Here is a 25459-nt window from a genome sequence, read left to right as displayed (position 1 = left end):
AAAACAGGATTATCCACTGAAGTTTGAAAAACTGTCAGCTGGTGGGCAAGGACAAGCATAAAAGGTGATGGTTTATCAAATGATAGACAGTAGACTCTGCTTGATTGACAGAGAGACAGAGATAGACTGTAGACACTATTTGACTGACACAGATAGACAGTAGACACTGCTTGACCGACACAGAGACAAGGATAGACAGTAGACACTGCTTGACTGACACAGAGACAGAGATAGACAGTAGACACTGCTTGACTGACACAGAGATAGACAGTAGACACTGCTTGACTGACACAGAGACAGAGATAGACAGTAGACACTGCTTGACTGACACAGAGACAGAGATAGACAGTAGACACTGCTTGACTGACACAGAGATAGACAGTAGACACTGCTTGACCGACACAGAGACAAGGATAGACAGTAGACACTGCTTGACTGACACAGAGACAGAGATAGACAGTAGACACTGCTTGACCGACACAGAGACAGAGATAGACAGTAGACACTGCTTGACTTACACAGAGACAGAGATAGACAGTAGACACTGCTTGACTGACACAGAGATAGACAGTAGACACTGCTTGACTGACAGAGATAGACAGTAGACACTGCTTGACTGACAGAGAGACAGAGATGGACAGTAGACACTGTTTGACTGACATAGAGACAGAGATAGACAGTAGACACTGCTTGACTGACACAGATAGACAGTAGACACTGCTTGACTGACACAGATAGACAGTAGACACTGTTTGACTGACAGAGAGACAGAGATAGACAGTAGACACTGTTTGACTGACAGAGATAGACAGTAGACACTGCTTGACTGACACAGACACAGAGATAGACAGTAGACACTGCTTGGCTGACAGAGAGACAGAGATAGACAGTAGACATTGTTTGACTGACACAGAGACAGAGATAGACAGTAGACACAGAGCCACATCAGGTGAACTTACTGTCACAGGACGGAGTCTCATATCTCTATTATAAACATCAAAGTTTTCACAAAAATTTAAAAAACTTCATTACCTTTAAAGTTTCTGATGACACACAAAAACTGACAGCACGGAGCATTTCATTGTAGATTGGACGATGTATTCTATTATTTGAAGAAACTCAAAAAGGCAATAATAATAATTTTTCATAGCTATTTCAAAAAGGTCTGTGGCACTTGAGTAAAGTACTGACTGTAATTTCAATAGGTTTTACTGCAATTATTACTACCTTAACATTGTTCTTCTTGCAATTGCTAGTGTAAAAAATAAAAATTATCCATAAACATTATTGTTGAATTAATTTGTGTGGTCGTCATTAAGCACAAACATTTGCTGGTTGTGACTGGGAAGGTGCAGCAGTCATTACTGTATTCTCACTAATAAAAGAGCTGACTGATTGATAAATAAATCTGATCATTATTACAACATGAAAAAGGAAGTTTGAATATTTGAATGGACTATATAAAAATTCATCAAGTAAAGAAACAGCAACAAGCAGCAATTCTCTTCCTCTGACGTGTAATTTATAGTTGTTTGCTGACAAAGGCAGAGGCACTGAAGTACATATTTAAGGGAATTCTTTTTGCATGAAAGTTGCTACATGCAAAAGTTGGTTTGAACAGTGTAATTAACTTATTGTTATTTTTATTACTTCCAACACACCTGCTTTCCGGAAATTTCACAATTATGGTATAAAACAAAATCTTGGAGAAGAATCAAGTCAAATCCATTATATAAGTGCAGTCATGAACAACACGTCTTCGCAAAACTTGGAAGGGAAGCAGCCCTTTGTCATTCACAAAAAGTTCTCTATCAAAAGTTCATATAAAAATGGTCATGACGTGTGTGGGTTTTTTTTAGTGGAGTAACTATAGATTTTATTAGCGCTTCAAATGCCATCTCTTAAATGAGAACGTGTGCCCGTGCCAAACAAAACCACATACGCGACACATTAATAAATGTTAAGATGAACAACAGCACATCTGGGGGTTTTTAAACGTAAACTACTGAATATTACCTGAATTCAAGCTTTTGGAACGCCCACTGTTGTCGAATGCTGAAACTCGGTGAAAGCCTTGCTCCGCACAGTTCTACGTCCATTGACTTGCTCGGTTCCGTTTCATTTCGCAAGGTCTGACTGAGAAATATTTGGCGAAAGTTCCAGCCATTTCCCAAAATATTCAGCATTCGGAAACGTGCAACTCTGCACAAAACCATCTGATGAAGTTTGCTTTTGCATCTGCAGGAAAACCATTCAGACATAATTTCGATTCCCGTATGGCGCACGTGCAAGCCAGAAGTCGCTTAAGGTATCAACATACAATTTGGAACCCACTGAAAAGACATATTGAGGAAACCTTTACAGTCTGATATAGGGGCAAATATCGATCATGAAATGTGGTAAAAATATAATGAATGGAAGCATAATATTCTTATTCCGTTTTTACTTTTTTTTTAAAATTTGTCATTACCTCAAGTATTACTTGCAGTCAGGGGTGAGTGACTGTCGCTAAACGCCACAGCCAGGAAAATAATATGCTACACATCACAGTGGTTTGTATTTAGTGAGTTAGCTTTTAGCAATATTCCAGCAATACACATGTCGGGAATCGAACCCGGGTCTTCGGCGTCACGAGCGAACGCTTTAACCACCGCCCCTCAGTGGTTTGTAAATAATCGGATGCGGACATGGCAAACCAGTGACTGACATCATGATCAAGACCTAAGCCATCAAGGTACTGTGACACGCAGTCGGTCAGGGCCCTGCTCCACAAAGAGACTTCAGTGCTGAGACGCTCGTAATTGCCATACTTAAGTGAGTGAGTGAATGAATGAGTATGGGTTTACGCCGCATTTAGCAACATTCCAGCAATATCACGACGGGGACCCCAGAAATGGGTCTCACACATAGTACTAACGAATGGAATCGAACCCGGGTCTTCGGCAATCTAACGCTTTAACCACTAGACTACCCCACCGTCCCTCCCATACTTTAACATAGGCCTGTGACTTTCGTAACACTGCGATAGGTTTGTAGAACTTGGCCCACAAAGCCTGATCACCATCTCATTTTTAGTCAATAGGAATATTCGATCCGTCATTGCCATTAGCACATTTAATAACAGGTATTGTTGCATGGACACAATTCGACAGATATTTGGCGAATACGTATATTAAGAATAAAAATGTCCTTTAGAGCATTGTCAGATAGATTACTATGTTTGATTCAAAAAAGCAAGTTCGTTATATCCGTAAGTTCGTTATAAGCGTGTTCGTTATAACCGTAGTTCACTGTACCTATGATTGTTGTATCATGGTAACTGTAGAGAAAGTACATTTACTGTTTGCCACAGGGGCACTGGTGGTCAAGTGGTATGAGGTGCTTACAACACTGTAGTGTGCTTGAATCCCCTATTCACTGATTATGATACTTGTCAGCACCGTAACTAAACCACATTTCCTCCCACATTAACAGATTAACCTCACCCAGAGTTTAAGTGAAATTTTAGATTCAGGGTATCGACTTGATCTTGTTGGTGACCATTAACAAGACAGGCGTAGCCCCAAAAGGCTCTGGTCTGAAATAAGTCTCTCGCCATCATAAAGCATCCTCTATTATCTTGTTTTGACATTCCCATTCTATTCTATGATACACTGTATAATCGAGGATGATTGAATGAAGATTTTTGTTTAACGCCGCACTCAGCAATATTCCAACTATATGACCGAGGTCTGTAAATAATCGAGTGTGGGCCAGACAATCCAGTGCATCGATCTAAGCAGTTGGAATACGATGACATGCATCAACCAAGTCAGCGATCCTGACCACCCGATCCCGTTAGTCGCCACTTACGGGTGAGTGAGTGAGTGAGTTGGGTTAAATGCCGCTTTTAACAGTATTCCAGTTATATCGCGGCGTGTCAGCTTAATGTGGGAGGAAAGCTCGAAGTGATGCAGGTCTCAGACGTTTACCACTTCGGTGAAACCCACGAGCACGGGTATGGTGCTGACAAACCTAGAAACATAATCGGGGCGAACCGGGATTCGAACCCACACTCATAGGTTTCTAGCGTGCCCAAGAAACGCAACTCTGCACAGCGAATCGCGGCGCCTTAGACGACTGGGCCCCCCGTGCCCCCCGCCACTTACGAAAAGCATAGTCGCCTCTTACGGCAAACATGGGTTGCTGAAGACCCATTCTCAAACAAACAAACAAACAAGAGATGGCTAAAATGTTCTGAGCCTAAGTACGAATGATATATAGTACACCCTTAACAGTTTGCATATCATGGGCTGATATGTCTGTGGATGATCAATCAACAGTGAATACATTGTTTATAAGAACATTTGACACAAAACTACATAAACCATATACACACATGCATTCCTAACAGAGGTAAACACTTAAACACTACAACAGTTAAGTCAAGACACTCCAAGTTCAGAATTCTAAGACAGCAAACAGGTTATGAATGATCGGCGACTCAGCACACGTCACATTGCCAGTACAGTTGGTATCCCTCTGTTTCCCGAACACTTGGGATACTTAAGAAAATGCCTGCACAGTTCTATGATTTCTCCTTTGACAAAACTGCCTGCTCAGTGTCTTTGGCAGGCTTCTGGGACACACTACAACAGTTAACAGTTCAAACCGTAGAGTCTGGACCAGACAATCCAGTGATTGACATCATGATCATCGATCCACGCAATTGGAATACGATGACATGCATCAACCAAGTCAACGAGCCTGACCACTTCTTAGGAGAAGCGTAGTCGCCTTTTACGGCAAACATGGGTTGCCGAAGACCTATTCTACCCCGGATCTTCATGGGTCAGTATTCTGGTAAGTGTTATAATGAAATATTTGTCATCTTCCCGAGGCAAGGGAGTTAACTGACTATAAAGTCCAGTTTCCACTAGTCAGTTAACTCCCTTGCCTCGGGAAGATGATATTTGCAGGCAATGTATAGTCATCATTTAATAAATGACTGAAAAAGGTGAGAAAGTTCGCACACGTTATATTAGATAATGAATAACGCTTTGTATTCTGGTAAGGGTTATTCATAATCTGAGATCACGTGTGCTAACTTTCTCACCTTTTTTCAGTCATTTCAGTGCCACCTCCTGCAAATATTTAATTACAATATTTTCATTTCAACAAAAAAATCTGGCAGACTGCCACTTGCAGTGCCGTATTGGAGCGTCACAAATCAGTGTTGAGAACCCCCAACTTCCCATTATAGAAATTCAGAAGCCAGAGTGGACCGGTAAACCCTACGGCGCTGCGCTTCACAGCGAGGCCAATTTTGAACGGAACTCCACCGAGCGCCAGGCATCGGGAGCCTCACGCTTACAGAACGTGTACCAAACGGGACAGCTTGACTGGACAGATCAGCCGGAATTTATCAGCGATCAATGTTCAGAAGTGTCAACCAGACACACGCTCCGACAGTGGTGGTCTCACTCGCCTATATAAACCGCCGTATTTATTTAAACTTTCCAAAGCAGTGTCATAAGAAATCATTAATATATATATGTTATTTTAACTATTAGTAACTATATAGAACTTGTAATCAATGAATGTAAACAACATCTTCAATGTGGAAAACACATGGTGCGAAATAGATATTACATACATAATCAGCTGAAGGTTTCCCAGCTGAAAAAAAACAAACTTAAATGCGAGTTATTTCCCTTGTATCTGCAAACATGGCCTCCGTGACTTCGCATGACGAGCTTTCACCGTTTCAACACTGAACAAGGCAGATATAATTGAACCGACAAGGTACACATACATACGCGCACTTAAAACACTAGTCTGTCTCCCAGACCTTAGAGAATAAAATAAAACTGATTCTAACTCAAGTCTAGAATGACTTGTCAAGTATACATTGCCTCAGAAAATAGGCATTGTCCTTGGCTCCATTTGGATTGTACTTTATATTTTTCTTGATATATGTTTTTAAATAAGATTTATTTCTGGGACTAAATGTTAATCTAATAAAACATTATATATTCGACAAAAGGGACAGACATGCAATGCACACGCATCATACATGTGAGTGAGTGAGTTGGGTTTAACGCTGCTTTTAACAGTATTCCAGTTATATCACGGCGTGCCAGCTTAATGTGGGTGGAAAGCTCGAAATGATGCAGGTCTCAGACGTTTACCACTTCGGTGAAACCCACGAGCACTGTTATGGTGCTGACACCTACGAAGATAATCGGGGCGAACCGGGATTCGAACCCACACTCATAAGTTTCTGACGTGCCCAAGGGACGCAACTCTGCACAGCGAATCGCGGCGCCTTAGACGACTGGGCCACCCATTCCCCTTTCACACATGTAATAAGCATATTCAATGGGAACTAGTCTCTGTTGAGTTGGCAGGTTTTGCAAGTAACATTGAAAACTACATTATTTCTAAACTTTTTGTCAACTCGAACGTTCCGAAGTAAATCATTCTAAGTACAAGATAACTTCGATCCAGAGGATTTACACGGCGCAAAGAAAGTTTGCAGCATACTTACCTATTGAAGCAAGTACCTACACTGTCATAAAGAGCACATGTGTAACCCAGAGGATAAAACGAATTGTAATTTGCATGTGGTACCTTCGGAATCAGGAATGTGAATATGAAAGTAGAAAACATATTATGAAAACAAAACCAGTAATATGTTTTCAAGGAACAAGGAGTATTAAGTTGACACAATCGTAGTGGTACACATGATACTGTTGACATTGATATATCTACAGTGGTGAAATTATTAATATGTTTTCATTAGTAATTCTCTTCAAAGTAATAGCTTCATTGATGTAATATTATTTTATAATGAAGTAGATCAGTGGAGACATGCAGATATTGTACAAATTGAAACCCACAATGTCAGCCCTCTCAACAGGCAGACCCGCTACACGGAAATGGGTCAACGTTTCACCTCATCGAAATGCTGTATGGGGAGTAGGTCGGAAAGAGCTAGACTGGCACCCTGCCTTTCGCCTCCTAGCGGCTACCGTATTTTAGGTCTCAGTCACACATTCATGATTTTACTGCCGTCCTTGATAGGACCATTCCCGATTAAAATTTGTTAAAAGTCTGATCAAGATCCTGTGATTCGTGGCGGGAAATTCACAAACAATCAGATATTGTTCAGGAAACGTCCCGATTCGCCCGTTCCCAATCCGATTTGTATCTTCCGGATGGTAAAAAAACGACCGAATCTGCCCCGCCAGCGTCCTGATTCTCCCGAATACGATCCGACAGAGATTAGACAGTGACCGGACAGTGAACCGACAAAGACGGTTCGCATTCGGCAAGACCTGGACACAATCTGAACTCAATCGACAAGAAACGGCATTGAACAATTCATGCCCGTTCATCACGACAGCGTTGTCGATCCACAGGACACCGTCCAGACAACACAGGACGTTGTTACGTTTTTGATCCGATACAGCAGAATCTGTCACGACAGAGTCACGATTGTAATCCGTAGAATGTTACGGACACACCATACTGTCGGGAGTGCTTGGCCGACCTCTCTGGACCTTTCCCGATCCGTAGATCACTGTTACGAACGTATACGACTGCGTTCAGATAATGATAGGGCATTCCAGATGATTGATGATAGTAATCCGACTTTTTCCCTTTTCGTGCCGTAGCGCTGTCTGATTTCAAAAGGGAGCCATACTCGGCACTGTGTGAACCTGGCCTTAAAGAGACAATGTTTCAGTTTAACGCACGTCACAATTAACATCACTAAAAAAAGTAATCACAGAAATGGAAAAAAACTGTTTTTCTCAATCTAAAAATCGACACAAAGTGTTACGTAACTGTAAATACGAAATAACAAAACAACTCGAAAAGTACTAGTCTGGATTTGCTAGTTTGATCTCAGTGAACAATACAAAATGTACTTTACAGGAGGTAATTTGTCGGCACTTTCAACATTCAAAAATAAAACTAAGTCCAAATTGACATAGCAGAAACAGACTATAGGCATTACGCACCTGTTCTCACCTGTCGTCAAGGTGTCATAGGTCACCTTGATCTACTTACACCTGGTTATGCCCTGTTTCACAATAGTCTGTTTTATTCACATTTTTACACACTTTTACGTGTAAAAAGGCATAAAAACATTTGATACGCTGTATTTGTGCCACGGCCCAATTAGTACTAATTTAGTTGTTTGAATATTTACATATTTTGTATATTAACTGCAATAATTTAAGATCTGAGGTAGAAAAAACAGTTTTATTTTCATTTCCGTGAGTACTTTAATAACATCGTCTGTGTATGAGGCGGCGAATGGATCAGGTCAGGTCAGGTGAGGTGAAATTGGGTTTAACGTCGCGTCCAAGATTATTGCACTTATATAGCGATGTGCATGCACGTGTATGTGTGTGTGTGGCTGCTTGTGCTTGTCCGGACTGATGCCAATTTATAGTGCTAGCTCACTGAGATACCATGCCGCAGTTTAACATGAATACCCCACTCAGACACAGTATACTGACTCCGAGCCGACCAGCCCTTGTTTTAGCCCCTTAATGCCGAGCGCCAGACAGGGTAACAACAAGTACAATCTTTTAACGTCTTTTTGTATGACGCGGCCCGGGATCGAACCCTGGACCTTCCGCTCTCCGGGCGGACGCTCTACCACAAGACTACGGAGGCGGTCTCAGGTGGTCAGACTCGGTAACCTTGTTCATGGCATGTCGTCGTAGCGTGACGCCTCGACGGCTTTGGACGTTGACACAATGTCAATCACTGGATTGTCCAGAGTCAATTATTTACAAGCTGCTGTCATTTGGCGGCGCTAAGCAACAAACAAACAAAAATATCGTCTTTAGAAACCACTTGCACCAATATTGAATGATCAACCACTGACGTCAACACGCGCATAACACAAGGACAAGTATAACTGTGGATATCTCAACACGTTTTGCTCTACCAGACGACCATATGGCTATGTTTGTATAACAAAGAACGACATCCATTATACGACTATTCTTTGAAGAACGTTTCAACAATGTGTGGTGACATTGTCATGTTTTAAGATATACATGTAGGTCTCTAGTGTAAAGAAGTGTCACCATGTTACAGTGGCCCCGGAGAAATGCCCTCCTTTGTATGACGGTACGGCCGTACGACAAACAGCGCATTGTGAACGCAACTGTGAGGGATCAACGCTGCTTGTGTGGCAATACCTGGATATATTGCAATATACTTGATTATATCCTACATCGGTGAAGCCTGCTAGATGTTGTGATATTTTCGAACAACTCTACACTGTGTGGCAATACCTGGATATATTGCGATATACTTGATTATATCCTATACCGAAAGTGACGCCTGCTATATGTTGTGATATTTTCGAACAACTCTACACTGTGTGGCCATACCTGGATACATTGCGATATACTTGATTATATCCTACATCGGAGAAGCCTGCTAGATGTTGCGATATTTTCGAACAAATCTACACTGTGTGGCCATATCTGGATATACTGAGATATACTTGATTATATTCTACATCGATGAAGCCTGTTATATGTTGTGATATTTTCGAAACAACTCTACACTGTGTGGCAATACCTGGATATATTGAGAAATACTTATTATATCCTACATCGGTGAAGCCTGCTAGATGTTGTGATATTTTCGAACAACTCTACACTGTGTGGCAATACCTGGATATATTGAGAAATACTTATTATAGCCTACATCGGTGAAGCCTGCTAGATGTTGTGATATTTTCGAACAACTCTACACTGTGTGGCAATACCTGGATATATTGCGATATACTTGATTATACCATACACCGAAAGTGACGCCTGTTATATGTTGTGATATTTCCTGAGACGTATATTGGGCAGCTGGATATATTGCGATATACTTGATTATATCATACATCGAAGGTCACGCCTGCTATATGTTGTGATATTTTCGAACAACTCTACACTGTGTGGCAATACCTGGATATATTGCGATATACTTGATTATACCATACACCGAAAGTGACGCCTGTTATATGTTGTGATATTTCCTGAGAAGTATATTGGGCAGCTGGATATATAGCGATATACTTGATTATATCATACATCGAAGGTCACGCCTGCTATATGTTGTGATATTTCCGGCCTCATCTGCACTGTGTGTCCATAGATGGATATAATGCGATATACATGGTTAAATTATTCATCGTTGGTGACAGATGCTAGATGAAGGCTAAATCTTGTGATTTTTTTGTTCAAATCATCTTTCGTAGGTGACAGTAATATTTTCAGTGGTTCGTGTGATATGACATCCTATTGCACACAGTGGATGTGATAATATTGATAGTATATCAAGGTGAAGGATATATGAGAATACGTTTCAGAGGATCATTCAACCGTTAAATTGATGTTGTTCTCTTGTCGTTCACTTGTTCTGTCATTCTCTGATCCGAGATTTGATAGTTCGAAACAAGTGCCGTATGACATCATCTTCCTGCAATCCAGTGAGTGACAATAAAGTCACGAAAACAGTGAATTTTATTTAACTCATAACCAAACTAATCAAGTAATTGTTTTGATTTATGTGTGTCTTTCCCCATTGTACACCGATACTAGTTTGTGAATTTGAAATGCAGCGAGTATGACGAAGGTATTCAGGGTAACTTGTGGTTTAAATGTTTTGCAGTTGCAGCTGTAGATCTCTCCCGATCAGAAAGAAAGATTGGTGGCTCAGCAACAATTTGAAGTTTTGTGACTTTGGACTATAAAGTTAATTATTAATTTTTTTCACTGCTCTGCTGACTGGGCAGCTACTAAGTCATGGCGAGGCTGGGTGTTGTGTTGTTGGCATCATGTCTGTCCATCTGTGTGTCTGGGAGTCCGTGTCCATCTGGAACAACAAGGAAGGTGTCACTGAATGGAAAACTTGGGTCTCAGGAGTTTCCAAATATGTTTTTCATGGAAAATATTTTATCAAACATATCAAACCCATATGAGGATGTATATCTGGATATATCAGAAAATGCTATTACAGATTTGCCGTTTCAAGCGTTCGACAGTGGAATCTTTCAACGAGTTACGTCCTTGAATTTGTCAAACAATAACCTTACAAAGATATCAGGAGGGTTATTTAACCAGTTCAGATGTTTGAAAATATTGAATTTAGATAATAATGAACTTGAGAAGATTTCAAATGATACGTTTAATGATCTCAGTGAACTTGTGGAGCTGATACTCAAGAATAATGCCCTGACAAATCTTCCCTCAGGAATCCTTGGTACTGGTGAAGAGAACTCAACCCTGAGAAGATTTGATGCATCTCGGAACAGGATCAGATTCATTGATGACAATGTCTTCCATGAGGGTCTGGTCTTTCTGAAGGAAGTTGATCTTTCTTATAACTACCTGGAGGCATTTGAGCCCTGGCCATACATTCCAATGATACCAATCTATTCAAATAAGCGAATGTTCTTCAATCTTCAGTATAATCACATCTCACGTTTCTCAAACACTCTGGGTTGGACAAAGACCAGAGAGCCCAATGTGATAGTAGATCTTACACACAACAGACTCAGGTACTTCAGGAAAGAGAATTTCAGTCAATATTTGGCCGGACAGATACCTACAGTATTTGATATGGATGTAATGGACTTAAATGTCCGGGACAATCCATGGTTCTGTGATTGTGGATTTCATTATTTATTGATGCAATTGATTGACACTTTCTTCTATAGAATGTTCCACAGCTTCATGACCTGTGATAGTCCCAGTGAATTCAAGGGATACAATTTCTCTTATTTCTTCAATCATCCAGACCAACTGATTTGTAATATCACAGAAAGATGTCCTTCTGACTGCAAGTGTCAAGACCGACCTCATGATGGCTACATACTTGTGGACTGCTCCAGTGCAGGAGAATACGCCGACTTACCACAGACTGTGCCTCCGGGGCCATTGTTTCTTCAACTGTCTCATAACAAAATAACTTCATTGTCTTACAGAGATTACCTACAAAATATTACAAAACTTGATGTGTCTTCAAATAACATTTTACGTTTGGAAGATTCCTTTCTTGAGAAAGTAACAAGCTTGAAATATCTTAACATTAGAAACAACGGTTTAAAGGCCTTGCCGTCAAGAATTCAAAAATTTCGCATGTCATCCGTCAGGTTCAGTGGAAACCCACTCGTCTGCTCATGTGACACCATTTGGCTAAATGATTGGGTAAGACGTAATTCCGAGGACATGTCTTCTGACTCCCTGTCCCGTCACTTGTGCTATCACAATGGACATTATTTACGTCTTGTCGATGTGACTTGGAACTCTCTCGTCTGTTATCGAGATATCGCCATTAGTGTCAGTGTGGTGCTTGGAGTGTTACTTATCATTCTGATCATTTGTACTGTCGTCTGCTGCAAGCGGAAATACGAGTGCAAGGTTTTGATGTATGACATTTTCCGTTTTCATCCATTTGACAAAGAATCATGTGACAATGCAGACGATGCTACGAAAATATATGATGTGTACCTGTCTATGGATAGGGAAAATGAAGACATCCGACTTTGGGTGAAAGATGAACTTTTGAAACGACTCGAAAAAAAGTCAAAGTCTCGTCCAGTATACAAGGTGTATTACCCCTGTCGTCAGGACGACTTTGGGGACAGCATAGCAGATCAGATGGTGGAGAACATCAACAAAAGTAGAAGAGTTCTTGCCATTGTAAATAGCTCCTATCTTAAAAACGGCTGGTCCATTGAAGAATTCGATCACGGACATGATCTTATGGAAAAAACTAAATCAGGTCGTCTGATTGTTTTACAGCACGGTGACCTTGACCTCTCTGCTGTGACACAGGAGCCATTGAAGACCTACTTAAGTGGACGTCAATGTTTGAATGTCTCTGACCGGTGGTTGTGGCAGAAACTAAGGTACGAACTGCCTCACAGATATCATAAAGATTACATCTTCTTTAACGTGAATGAGGCGGTTTAAGGGAAAATGTTATTTTCTGACCACTCTTGTGATTTCTGGATATGCCAGATTTTGGCAGATCTCATTAAAATCAGATCTTAGTTCTTGCTACCGCTAGACAAGGACATCCGTACTTATTTTTGTGTTTCTCATCTCAAAGGTTTGTTCCCAAAGCGGGCGGGGAAAAAAACAAAAGGTGAAAAAGCTTCTTTTTTGCAGATTACCTATTCAAGGCTTAAGATGAAGTGAAATGGGGTTTAACGTCGCGTCCCAAGTTATTGCATTTATATAGCGACGTGCAAAGTACGTGTATGTTTCTGTGGCTGCTTGGACTAGTCCGGACTGATGCCGATTTATAGTGCTAGCTCACTGAGATACCATGCCGTAGTTTTACATGAATACCCCACTCAGACACAGTATACTGACTCCGAGCCGACCAGTCCTTGTTTAAACCCCTTAATGTCGAGCGCCAGGCAGGGTAACAACAAGTACCACCTTTTAACGTCTTTTTCAAAACCAAGTATTTGACAATTTTAACATGCGTCTGGTCGACTTATGAGAACAGGGTGAACCCGAAAACCGAAATTTAAACACATTGTGGAAAAGGATCTGAGATGAAAGCCCAGGTAGATTAGAAAGAAACCATCACCATCAAGTCATAATGTAATTATAAAACATTCTTGTTACGGTCAAAATAACATCTCTAAAATAATTCCAATTTATTTTTCCAAATTATTAAAGTTTAAAATTGTTCTTAAATTTTCATTCCAAATTTAGCATGTACAAGATTATTATTTTATGCATGCTTCGGGAGTTTAGCCAAGGAAGGTTACTCTGTTTAGGCTGCATGCCATGCATGCTCTTTAGTTTCTCAAAGGAGAGAACGAGGACCCATGTGGTCAGTGACAAAAAAGAAAAAAGTAAAGGTTAGAGAAGAATATGGGTCTACCAAAATGGTATGTTGTCATGCATTTGTATTTCTTTTCCATTGTCAATATATTTCTGTAGCAATTTTATTTCCCAAATTGTTGTATTTGTAACTTTTCTGAAGTAATGATAATGTGTTCAGTTTTCAATCACTAATGTACACATTCTTTCTGTGCAAATGCTCTTGCAATTATTTGTCACAATTTAATGTCTTTTGTCAACTTTTTTTGTTTTAGTAATTGTCATACATTGTTATTGTTTTGTTTACATATTGAACTGCAAACTTATGATTGTTTACTATTCCTATGCAGACAATCTTCCAATTCAAAAGAGGTTATTTATTGATAATTGATGATGAGATGAGAATGAAGATGGATTTAAATGTGAACTGTACTTTTGTTCTAGGATGAATTGACATTTATTGTGATCCTTACAATTTTTAATTATAACATTGACATAAAACAGGTCCGAATCAGTCCTAAATTCACTTTATTTTAAAACAAATATGTGTCTTCTGACATGCGGAGCGTTAGGGTAGCCTACTGGTTAAATCGTTCGTTCGTCACGCCGAAGACCCGGGTTCGATTCCCGACATGGGTACAATGTGCGAAGCCCATTTCTGGTGCCCCCAGCCGTGATATTGCTGGAATATTGCTAAAAGCGGCGTAAAACCATACTCACTCACTCTTCTGACATACAGTCTCGAGCAAAGTGGAACCGGATACTCTAGTGTATATTTACGAACAAGGGAAACACGTTCTATGCAGGTTTATCTCCAGATGGTTTCTTATATATGTTTTGTTTTTATTTATTAGAATGTCAGATGGACAGATCTAAAGTACTCACGGAAATAAAAACCCTGTTTTTTCGACCTCAGATCTTAAATTATTGCAGTTAATATACAAAATATGTAAATATTCAAACAACTAAATTAGTACTAATTGGGCCGTGGCACAATTAAAGCGTATCAAATGTTTGTATGCCTTTTTACACGTAAAAGTGTGTATAAATGTGACTAAAACAGACTATTGTGAAACAGGGCATAACCAGGTGTAAGTAGATCAAGGTGACCTATGACACCTTGACGACAGGTGAGAACAGGTGCGTAATGCCTATAGTCTGTTTCTGCTATGTCAATTTGGACTTAGTTTTATTTTTGAATGTTGAAAGTGCCGACAAATTACCTCCTGTAAAGTACATTTTGTATTGTTCACTGAGATCAAAGTAGCAAATCCAGACTAGTACTTTTCGAGTTGTTTTGTTATTTCGTATTTACAGTTACGTAACACTTTGTGTCGATTTTTAGATTGAGAAAAACAGTTTTTTTCCATTTCTGTGATTACTTTAGTAAGGTTTAAACTTTACAGAAAAAAGGCAAAATATCTTTTCCATATTGAAGCAGAGTTCATATTTAAAATCATTCGTTCAATAAATTCCTACAATATTTTGTTGGTTGGTTTGTTGTGCTAAGCCGCACTCATCAATATTCCAGCTCTATGACGGAGTTTGTAAATAATCGAGTCTGGACCAGATAATCCAGTGATTAATATCATGAGCATCGATCCACGCAAGTCAGACAGCCTGAGCACCCGATCCCGTTAGTCGCCTCTTACGACAAGCACAGTCGCCTTTTACGGCAAGCATGGGTTGCTGAAGACCTATTCAACCCCGGATCTTCACGGGTTCCTACAATATGTACTTGGATGTAATATCAAATGTTTGAACGCAAATAGGACAATTGCAGTCATTAGTCTCACAGATGTCACGCAAATTCCACAACTATTTCATATTATTAGCATTGAAAAAACCTGAGGTTTCTGCAACCCAAAAATAGACATCAGAATGTCTTGAATATCTTTGAAATGGGACAGTAGATCGAGGCACGCACTGGTGTCTATTTTCAATAGTCGTAACTGCTCGGTAAGGTTTGGCTAACCTTTCGGTTTCGTATATATTTTATGAAGTATGAAATGACAAAACATATGTACGAATAGATTGGATCACTGTTACTGGCTCATTACAAGTGAATCGTGCATATAGTTGGATGAAGGGAAGCTTGAACAGGCTGTGTTGGTTGGGGTCAAGCTTTTTAAGGTACAGATTCACTCTTATCGCTGAGAGAATCATTGAAGGTTGTAGTCAGGTTTTCAAAATTGATGTAACTTATGCCTACTTTAACGACCAAAGTTGCACCAACTCTGAACTTCACAAATACCGCCTGTGTCACTGCGACTGTCTTGCCATGTACTTTCTCAAACATCAACACCAGCCCCCGCTTTTTATATGACCTACAGTGGAGGCGAATCCTATATCGCAACACAGGAATAATAGTAGCAAAGAGTTGCTTTCATTTCAAGACACTTAAAAATGCATACTGTCATTTTTATATACGACCGTGGTTTACAAACCATTGTTTGTTTTTCAAGAAGCGCCATACAAATGACCGCGGATAATATTATTGTCATAGTCCTAAAATCACTATAATTAACCCATAATTATAGTGGTCATATTTCAATAATATGTTTTGTATTTTACTCAATATTTTATCTTACAACTAGCTAAACCTAAATATATTTCTGTCGATAATGTTAGTCAGTTACCATGCACGTAACTGACCGTCACAAACCAGTGACTCCGGATTATCTAACTCAGCCAGGTGGCCAGGCTAGGGTTATGCCCCAGGCTATAACATGCTGTGTATGGCCGGACGCATGGTCATTTAAGTATCAGATAGGTGGAATATAAAGGATATTACGCGGTCGGTGTGCTCCGTAATTGTCGAATAATTGTAATTAATACGCCACGCATGTAGCAGATTTAGATCATAGTTTCAATATTAGGTAACTAACGCATTCTACAGAAGGCCTGAGTCCCTATATATACGGAGTCCAGTGGCAGATACTTCACTCTGCCACGAATAAAGACGTAAAGGGACTCAGCAGCCTTCTCTCTGTTTTAAAGGTAAGATATCATTATTTTCTTGTTAAATTCTCCTTGCCTTTAACTTATATGATATCCTGTGCAAGCAACTATATATTTACCATGGTTTGTAATATTTAAGAATAAGTTATATGTCATTCATTATACTGCAAAGTAACTTGAATGTTAATTGTATGTGTGTATTTATATAGATGTTAGTAGATTAATTCACGTGTACATTAACTGTTGATATGCCAAGTGATAGATAAAGCCGTACATTACATAGCAGGAGAAAGAGTACATTGTGGTAAATACCCTCGGGTAATCTCACGTAAATACCGTCTCATGCGAATATTGGCCATGCTACGTCTATCATTTGGTTAAGCATTTACGGCATTGAAATTATACAGTATGTTAAATACATTTGTATGTTAATACACGAGTAACGCTAGAATACCGTAAATGTAAATGTTAACAGTTCCTGTATGAAATGTTGTAGCTAGAATAACATGAAATACCTCCCAGTCACTTATTATTCACAATTCGTTTTGTACCTTATTTATTAGAACAGTCCTGTTAAGAAAGTTTAAAACGAGTCGCTACCAATTCATGTATGGTTGTCAATTATATATTTAATGTAACAAGTCATTGACTGCATCTCTCTTGTAATGTAATATTGTTTAAATATCTCTCTATATATGAAATTAGACTCTGCCACGAATAAAGACGTAAAGGGACTCAGCAGCCTTCTCTCTGTTTTAAAGGTGATAGCCGAGTAATCAGCTCTACCAAGTTAATTCCCCCACTATCTTGGCTATTGTGACGTAGCAAACGGGACCACGCCCACACAAGGCAAAACGGCCCGAACGCAAGCTACGTCAGTTGATGGAGATCAAAGTTTCCGGTGCTGATGAAAGGCAGAACACAGAGAACAGGATGAGGCTGCAGTCTTTTAGTCTTGACTCGTTGTAACCCTGAGTTACCAGGCAGAGTCATCATCAACAACAGCTCCACATCACAGACGCCAACCTCTACAATACCAACATCACCAGCAATATACACAACGTCAACATCAACGGTACCAACGTCAACGTCAACATCAACATCAACATCTACGTCAGTATCAACAACCGTATCAACGTTATCAACAACATCCTCAACAGCAGCTACTCGAAGTATTTCCTCCACAGCTTCAAACACAAGCATGGCCATGTCACATATTCAGCTTCCTAAATATTCCGGTAAGCAGGATGCAAATAACTGGTGGTCAGATCTAGAAACTTGGGTTAAACTCCAAGGTACTGACCAAGACAGAGCGTGTTTAATGTTGAACTTCCTCTTAGAAGGACCGGCCAAACATTGGCATCATGCCTTGAGTGACGATATCAAGTCAGACTGGAATAGCTTGAAACAAGCTTTCATTACTAGATTTCAACCATCAGGACAATTTGATCTGTCAGTATTGGCAATCAATCAGCAACCTGCTGAATCAGTATCAGATTACATCAGTAGGCTACAGCAGTCCACCTCTAGTAAATCCATACCAGTCGACATCTTAGTTGCCATAGCTGTGAATGGTCTGTGCCCTTCCGTCAGACAATGGGTCTATAACAAAGAACCCAAAACATTGGAAGAAGTGCGTCAACATGGTGAACTAGCGGCCAAGTCATACCTCAGCATCCAACAGCCAGATCAAGCTAGTCTCACAGACCAGGTGACTAAGCTATCAACACTAGTGATGTCACTAATGGAGAGCCAACAGAAGCCTTTGGCAGCAGCAATGTCAACACAGCAGGGGACGCTTCATGATGACTGTCAGCGAAGAGTCAGGTTCCAGTCACCACCTCGACTTGATGACTACAGCTCAAGACAAGGTCATCAGTCATCTTATGCCAGTCCACAGTCGCAGCACAGGCCACGTGACTTCAGACGAGAGCAACTCCGACCATCCAGCAGAAACAACAGAGAAAGATGCTCAGGATGTGGTGGGTATTGTTCTCAGCGTAATTACTGTCCCCATCGGCATACCATTTGCAATGTTTGTAGAAAGAAAGGTCACCATACATCTGTATGTTACCAGGTTCTTCTGTCTAAGATAGATAATAAATAGGGACGCGTGCCTGATTCCAAGGATCCACCTAGAATCAGGCACCCATTCAAACAACCCAAACAATCTGACCCACCCACTAGGCATACTACCCCTACTTCCCCATCCTTTACTAACGCTAAACAACATCATGTATCTCTTGTAGCCCCATTATCTAAAAACACCATTCAAGTTAAGGTCAGACAAGTCAAAACAACAGCATTGATAGACACTGGAGCAACAATCAGCTGTGTTCATATGAAATTTCTGAAGAAAATAGGACTCACTGAGTCTCACCTTCAGAAATCTCATCTAACAGAGATTATTGGTGTAGGAGGAGAACGCCATCCTGTGTTAGGTTTAGTCACTCTACAACTTAACATAGGCCATGCTTCTTATTCACAAAATTTTCATGTCTTCGAATCATTACATCATACCATCATTCTTGGTTTAGACTTTCTCCAGTCAAACCATGTCAAAATTGATCTATCAAACCGCACTGTTCACCTGCATGATGGTTTAATATCCGTAAGCTTGGTGGATGCCAATGCAGGGTTTGCTAGACCTCGCAAAACAGTTCAGATCCCTCCCAACTCCCAGGCTGATATTCCTGTTAAAATCTCCCGTTGTGAGAGCAACAGAGTATTGCTACTGGAACCATTTCCTGGCCTAGAGGCACTCCCACTCCAAGGAGCCAAATGTCTCATTCAAAGTGCCAAGGGTAGACCATGTATGAGGTTTCTCAACCCAACTGATAAACCTGTCACACTTCGTTGTCAACGAATAGTAGCCACAGCATCCATCATTGACCCATCATCTGTCCATACATTGGAATCTAAGCCAATCTTAGATCATCCATCAGTCAACACTGCAGTCCCTTCTAGCCCTTCAAAACTAAGTGCTAACCTGAATTTTGACCTGAGTGACTCAGATCTCACAGAGACCCAGAAGCAACAGCTTGAGTGCTTCCTGTTGTCTCAAAGATCTGTTTTCGCACGAGAATGGTCAGAGCTAGGCAAAACACATCTGCATCAACATAAGATTGAAACAGAGCATACCCGTCCTGTAAGACTCCCCTTCTACCGCCAGTCAGCTTTAGTTAGAAAAGAATGTGCTAAGCAAATTAAAGAAATGTTAGACGCAGGCATAATAGAACCAAGTCATTCTGAATGGCATTCGCCAGTAGTCATGGTCAAGAAATCTGACAACAGTTATCGATTTGCGGTAGATTATCGCAAGCTTAATGCGGTTACGAAACCAATATTTTTCCCTCTTCCACGCTTGGAAGATGTCATAGATGCTATTGGTGAAAAACATGCTCAGATGTTCTCTGTTCTTGATTGTGCAAGTGGATTTTGGCAGATACCACTTCACCCAGAAACAAAACATAAATCCGCCTTCATCACGCAAGATGGCATTTTTGAATTCAATCGTCTTCCTTTCGGTCTCAAAAATGCACCAGCAGCATTTCAGCAAACCATTTGTTCTGCTCTTCAAGCTATGAATTGGAAACACATTTTAATATATGTTGATGATATCATAATCTACAGCAGAACATTTGAAGAACACTTACATCATCTGAAATGTGTTTTTGGCAAACTTAAAGAAGCTGGTCTTACCTTAAAACCAAGCAAATGTAGATTTGCAGCTAAGAGAGTAACGTATTTAGGCCACGTCTTCAGCAAAGATGGAGTAGAAGTTGACAAATCAAAGGTAGAAGTTGTTAAAAGCATCCCTTCTCCCAAAAATGTCCATGACATCAGACATTTCTTGGGTCTTGCAAGTTACTACCGCAAATTTGTCCCAAATTTTTCCCGCATAGCATCACCATTATATAACTTGCTTCAAAAGGATGCCACCTTTAATTGGTCAGACGAGTGTGAGCAGGCACTTAACAAATTGAAAGCATGCCTAACTTCAGCCCCTGTCTTAACATATCCAGATCCCAATAAACCATTCATTCTTACAACAGATGCTTCTACCTCAGCCATAGGGTATATCTTAGGTCAACGAGATGCTTCTGGCCAAGAACATGTCATCTGCTATGGTGGCCGTGCCCTTCATGCTGCTGAGAAGAAATGGGGCATCACTCAACTAGAATGTTTGGCTGTATTAGAAGGCATTAGAACTTTCAGGGTGTATCTCACATCTCAGAAGTTTAAAGTCTTCACAGATCATCATGCTCTGAAATGGCTTAAGGACATCAAACAGGAAACAGGTCGTCTTGCTAGATGGTCTCTCATGCTGCAGGAATATGATTATGAGATCGAACATAGAGCAGGTAAAGCCAATACAAATGCTGATGCTCTCTCTCGCATTCCATATCCTGCACAGATCATAGAACCTGTCACTGATGATTTCCCTGTACCACCAGTCCCCTCTATCAACTACACCTCAGCCACCATCCAGTCAAATCATCATCCAATCCAGCATTCATATGCTGAAGTGGTTTCAGCACCACCCGCAAATCCATCATCAACAACCCATCACCAGATTGCTAGTCAGCTCACTGCAGCAGATAATGACTATGGGATATCCCCTGAATGTTCAACTTCAGAAAATCCTCATTTATCTGGTCAGAAGGCTATAGCAACTTCTTTAGCATCGTCGATAGATCTGTATGTTGAATTCTGTTATCAAGATGAAATTCCATCAGGACCAACAGTTCAAACAATTGGAACTGATATCCCGGAAAACAATCTTGCAGAAAGACAGCAAAGTTCACCAGATTTCAAGCCTATCATTGACTTTCTAGAGAATGGTGAGATTCCCTCTCATTACACTGATTCTCAAGTCAAAGGTCTCCAAGGTCTCTCACAGGAGTATGATCTATGTGATGGCATCTTGTATCATTTCTATCTGCCAAAGCATAGAGGACACAAAAACGGACGTCACCCAATGGTTACACAACTGGCAGTTCCTATTTCTGACAGGAAAGCCCTGCTTTATGCTTACCATGATTCAAAAGCAGGTGGGTGCCACTTTGGTCGTGATGCTACCCGTCAGTCCATTTTGACCAAATACCATTGGCCAGGCTTGTACCAAGATGTTGAAACATACATCAAATCTTGTGAAGAATGTCAAAAAAGCAAACGTTGGGCCCATTCAAAACCAGCTCCAATGGTACCAATGCCTATTGAAGACAACTTTTCCAGGTTACATGTTGACATCCTTGGGCCTCTTCCTCAAACAAAGGATGGGCATAAGTATGTTCTTGTAGCTGTGGATTCATTCTCAAGGTGGATTGAAGCATTTCCATTGCACACTCAAGATGCTGTGGAAGTAGCAACAAAACTCTTTAATGAGGTCTTCACAAGGTACGGTGCACCTCGAACTCTAGTCACTGATAGAGGTCGCCAGTTCACATCAAAGCTGGTCAATGCTATTTGCGAAATCTTTGAGGTTAAGCACCACTTCACATCGTCATACCATCCTCAGACAAATGGAATGGTTGAACGACGTAACAGTACAATTGCACAAGCCTTAAAATCTTACTGTAAGCCTGACCAATCCAACTGGGCTGATATTCTTCCATGTGTTCTCATGTCAATGCGAAACACACCGTGCCAATCAACTGGTTACTCACCACACCATATGCTCTTTGGCAGAGAGATGTGTCTTCCATTTGATACTACACTCACACCAAAGCCGACACTTGGTAAAAATGCAGAGACACATCTCCAGCAGCTCATCGACAATCTGAAGGTTGTCAAATCTATTGCTCGCGACAACATGTCTGTAAGTCAACAGATAGACAAGGAGCATCAAGAGCTAAAAGCATCAGAACCTTCATTCATGTTAGGTCAACAGGTGCTTCTACACAGCCCTGTAGTCAGACAAGGACTTTCCCCGAAGTTGTCCCAATCATGGACAGGTCCTTATTATATCACAGACATTGGTCCAAACCACACCTTCAAAATTCACAGATGTTCAGATGACAAAGAACATAAATCTTTGGTCCATGCCAATCGCCTGAAACCCTATGTCCTCAGAGGTAATGTTGCACGGCATGTTGACGCATCAGGTTCTTCTGCACCTACATTGGTTTCAAGCAGAGCACAGGAACCATTACCAGATCCTCCTGCACAAACTTTGCAAGGCAGTCCTCCACTAGAATCACCAGTCTCTAGTGAAAAGCCAACTGCAAAAGCAGATGAAACTGTGCCATCAGAGCACAATCACAAGCAAACAAAAGATCGCAATCAAGATCAATTCTATGATGTTGAAAAACTCTTGAAGTACAAAGACATCAATGGCATACGCCATTTTCTTGTCAAATGGGTTGCGCATCCTACACCAACATGGGAGCCACACCATAATATAGGACAAGGACTTATCAGAGACTTCCACGTGCATAAAACACAGGCTGGACGCAGTCGTAAGCACAAACGTTCACACAAATATTTTGTCTAATCTCTAATAATATAGTTATCCTTGACTTTGATAGTACCTGGCAGTTAGTTTCATTGTGAGTAGTTAAGATGTTGTCGACAAACCTGCAGGGCCTCCTGTGTTATTAAGTGCTAGAAGGATGATAGTTGCAAATGTCATCTCTTCAAACCCGTTGTCAACAATGATCTACCCACTTGATCTTCTCTCAGAGTTGTCAGATTCACTTATCTATTATTAAAGATTATGCTGTTATAATGGTGTATATTTCAAAATTGAGACAAACGTTATGTCCAAATATGACACCATATGTCCACCTTCATTCCCACAACTATTTAAAAACTTTAAGCTTAATAGAAAAAAACAAACCAGTTAACGATGTATGAACTGTTACTCATCCATGAACTAAACCGATACATATACATGTATATGACCTCTTTCATCAAGTAAAGTTTTCAAATTGCTGAATTCCTGCTGAGAACAATACTCTACATGTTCTATTAAGCCAGATGTTGTTAAAACTGTTGTATTATGCTTCATTATGTTGTACCTTTTTGGGTTCTCATAACAGAACAATACTCTGTCATAACATGTTCTGTTTGGTAGACTATTGTGCACATATTGTATTCTTTTTTCAATACCTACTTTATGTTTGTTACCATGACAAATGGATATTGTATCTTTCAGTAGCACTAATTCCAGGTAACATATATTTTGTGCTTTTGCGGTCAAAAGCTTCCCACAGCGGAGGGATATTGTCATAGTCCTAAAATCACTATAATTAACCCATAATTATAGTGGTCATATTTCAATAATATGTTTTGTATTTTACTCAATATTTTATCTTACAACTAGCTAAACCTAAATATATTTCTGTCGATAATGTTAGTCAGTTACCATGCACGTAACTGACCGTCACAAACCAGTGACTCCGGATTATCTAACTCAGCCAGGTGGCCAGGCTAGGGTTATGCCCCAGGCTATAACATGCTGTGTATGGCCGGACGCATGGTCATTTAAGTATCAGATAGGTGGAATATAAAGGATATTACGCGGTCGGTGTGCTCCGTAATTGTCGAATAATTGTAATTAATACGCCACGCATGTAGCAGATTTAGATCATAGTTTCAATATTAGGTAACTAACGCATTCTACAGAAGGCCTGAGTCCCTATATATACGGAGTCCAGTGGCAGATACTTCACTCTGCCACGAATAAAGACGTAAAGGGACTCAGCAGCCTTCTCTCTGTTTTAAAGGTAAGATATCATTATTTTCTTGTTAAATTCTCCTTGCCTTTAACTTATATGATATCCTGTGCAAGCAACTATATATTTACCATGGTTTGTAATATTTAAGAATAAGTTATATGTCATTCATTATACTGCAAAGTAACTTGAATGTTAATTGTATGTGTGTATTTATATAGATGTTAGTAGATTAATTCACGTGTACATTAACTGTTGATATGCCAAGTGATAGATAAAGCCGTACATTACATAGCAGGAGAAAGAGTACATTGTGGTAAATACCCTCGGGTAATCTCACGTAAATACCGTCTCATGCGAATATTGGCCATGCTACGTCTATCATTTGGTTAAGCATTTACGGCATTGAAATTATACAGTATGTTAAATACATTTGTATGTTAATACACGAGTAACGCTAGAATACCGTAAATGTAAATGTTAACAGTTCCTGTATGAAATGTTGTAGCTAGAATAACATGAAATACCTCCCAGTCACTTATTATTCACAATTCGTTTTGTACCTTATTTATTAGAACAGTCCTGTTAAGAAAGTTTAAAACGAGTCGCTACCAATTCATGTATGGTTGTCAATTATATATTTAATGTAACAAGTCATTGACTGCATCTCTCTTGTAATGTAATATTGTTTAAATATCTCTCTATATATGAAATTAGACTCTGCCACGAATAAAGACGTAAAGGGACTCAGCAGCCTTCTCTCTGTTTTAAAGGTGATAGCCGAGTAATCAGCTCTACCAAGTTAATTCCCCCACTATCTTGGCTATTGTGACGTAGCAAACGGGACCACGCCCACACAAGGCAAAACGGCCCGAACGCAAGCTACGTCATTATTATGGATCAATAAAATTAAAAAAATTGCAGGCGGCGGGAGATGATAACACAAAAATAAGTAAGAACACCCTAACG

General features: G+C 40.1%; 1 protein-coding gene across 1 annotated transcript; it reads left to right on the top strand.

Moving 5' to 3' along the window:
- The first annotated feature begins 9253 nt into the window (after window positions 1–9253).
- LOC139469301 (protein toll-like) lies at window positions 9254–13961 on the top strand. Its single transcript, XM_071251440.1, has one exon. The coding sequence runs from the start codon at window positions 10812–10814 to the stop codon at window positions 12981–12983; it is 2172 nt and encodes a 723-aa protein (XP_071107541.1). The 5' UTR covers window positions 9254–10811; the 3' UTR covers window positions 12984–13961.
- The last annotated feature ends 11498 nt before the right edge of the window (window positions 13962–25459 follow it).

This window comes from Haliotis cracherodii, unplaced genomic scaffold, assembly GCF_022045235.1.
Source record: "Haliotis cracherodii isolate W230 unplaced genomic scaffold, xgHalCrac1.p SCAF_2, whole genome shotgun sequence".
Lineage (NCBI taxonomy): Eukaryota > Metazoa > Mollusca > Gastropoda > Lepetellida > Haliotidae > Haliotis > Haliotis cracherodii.
Note: the sequence above shows the minus strand (reverse complement) of the source record. Positions and strands in the feature narration are given on the sequence as shown.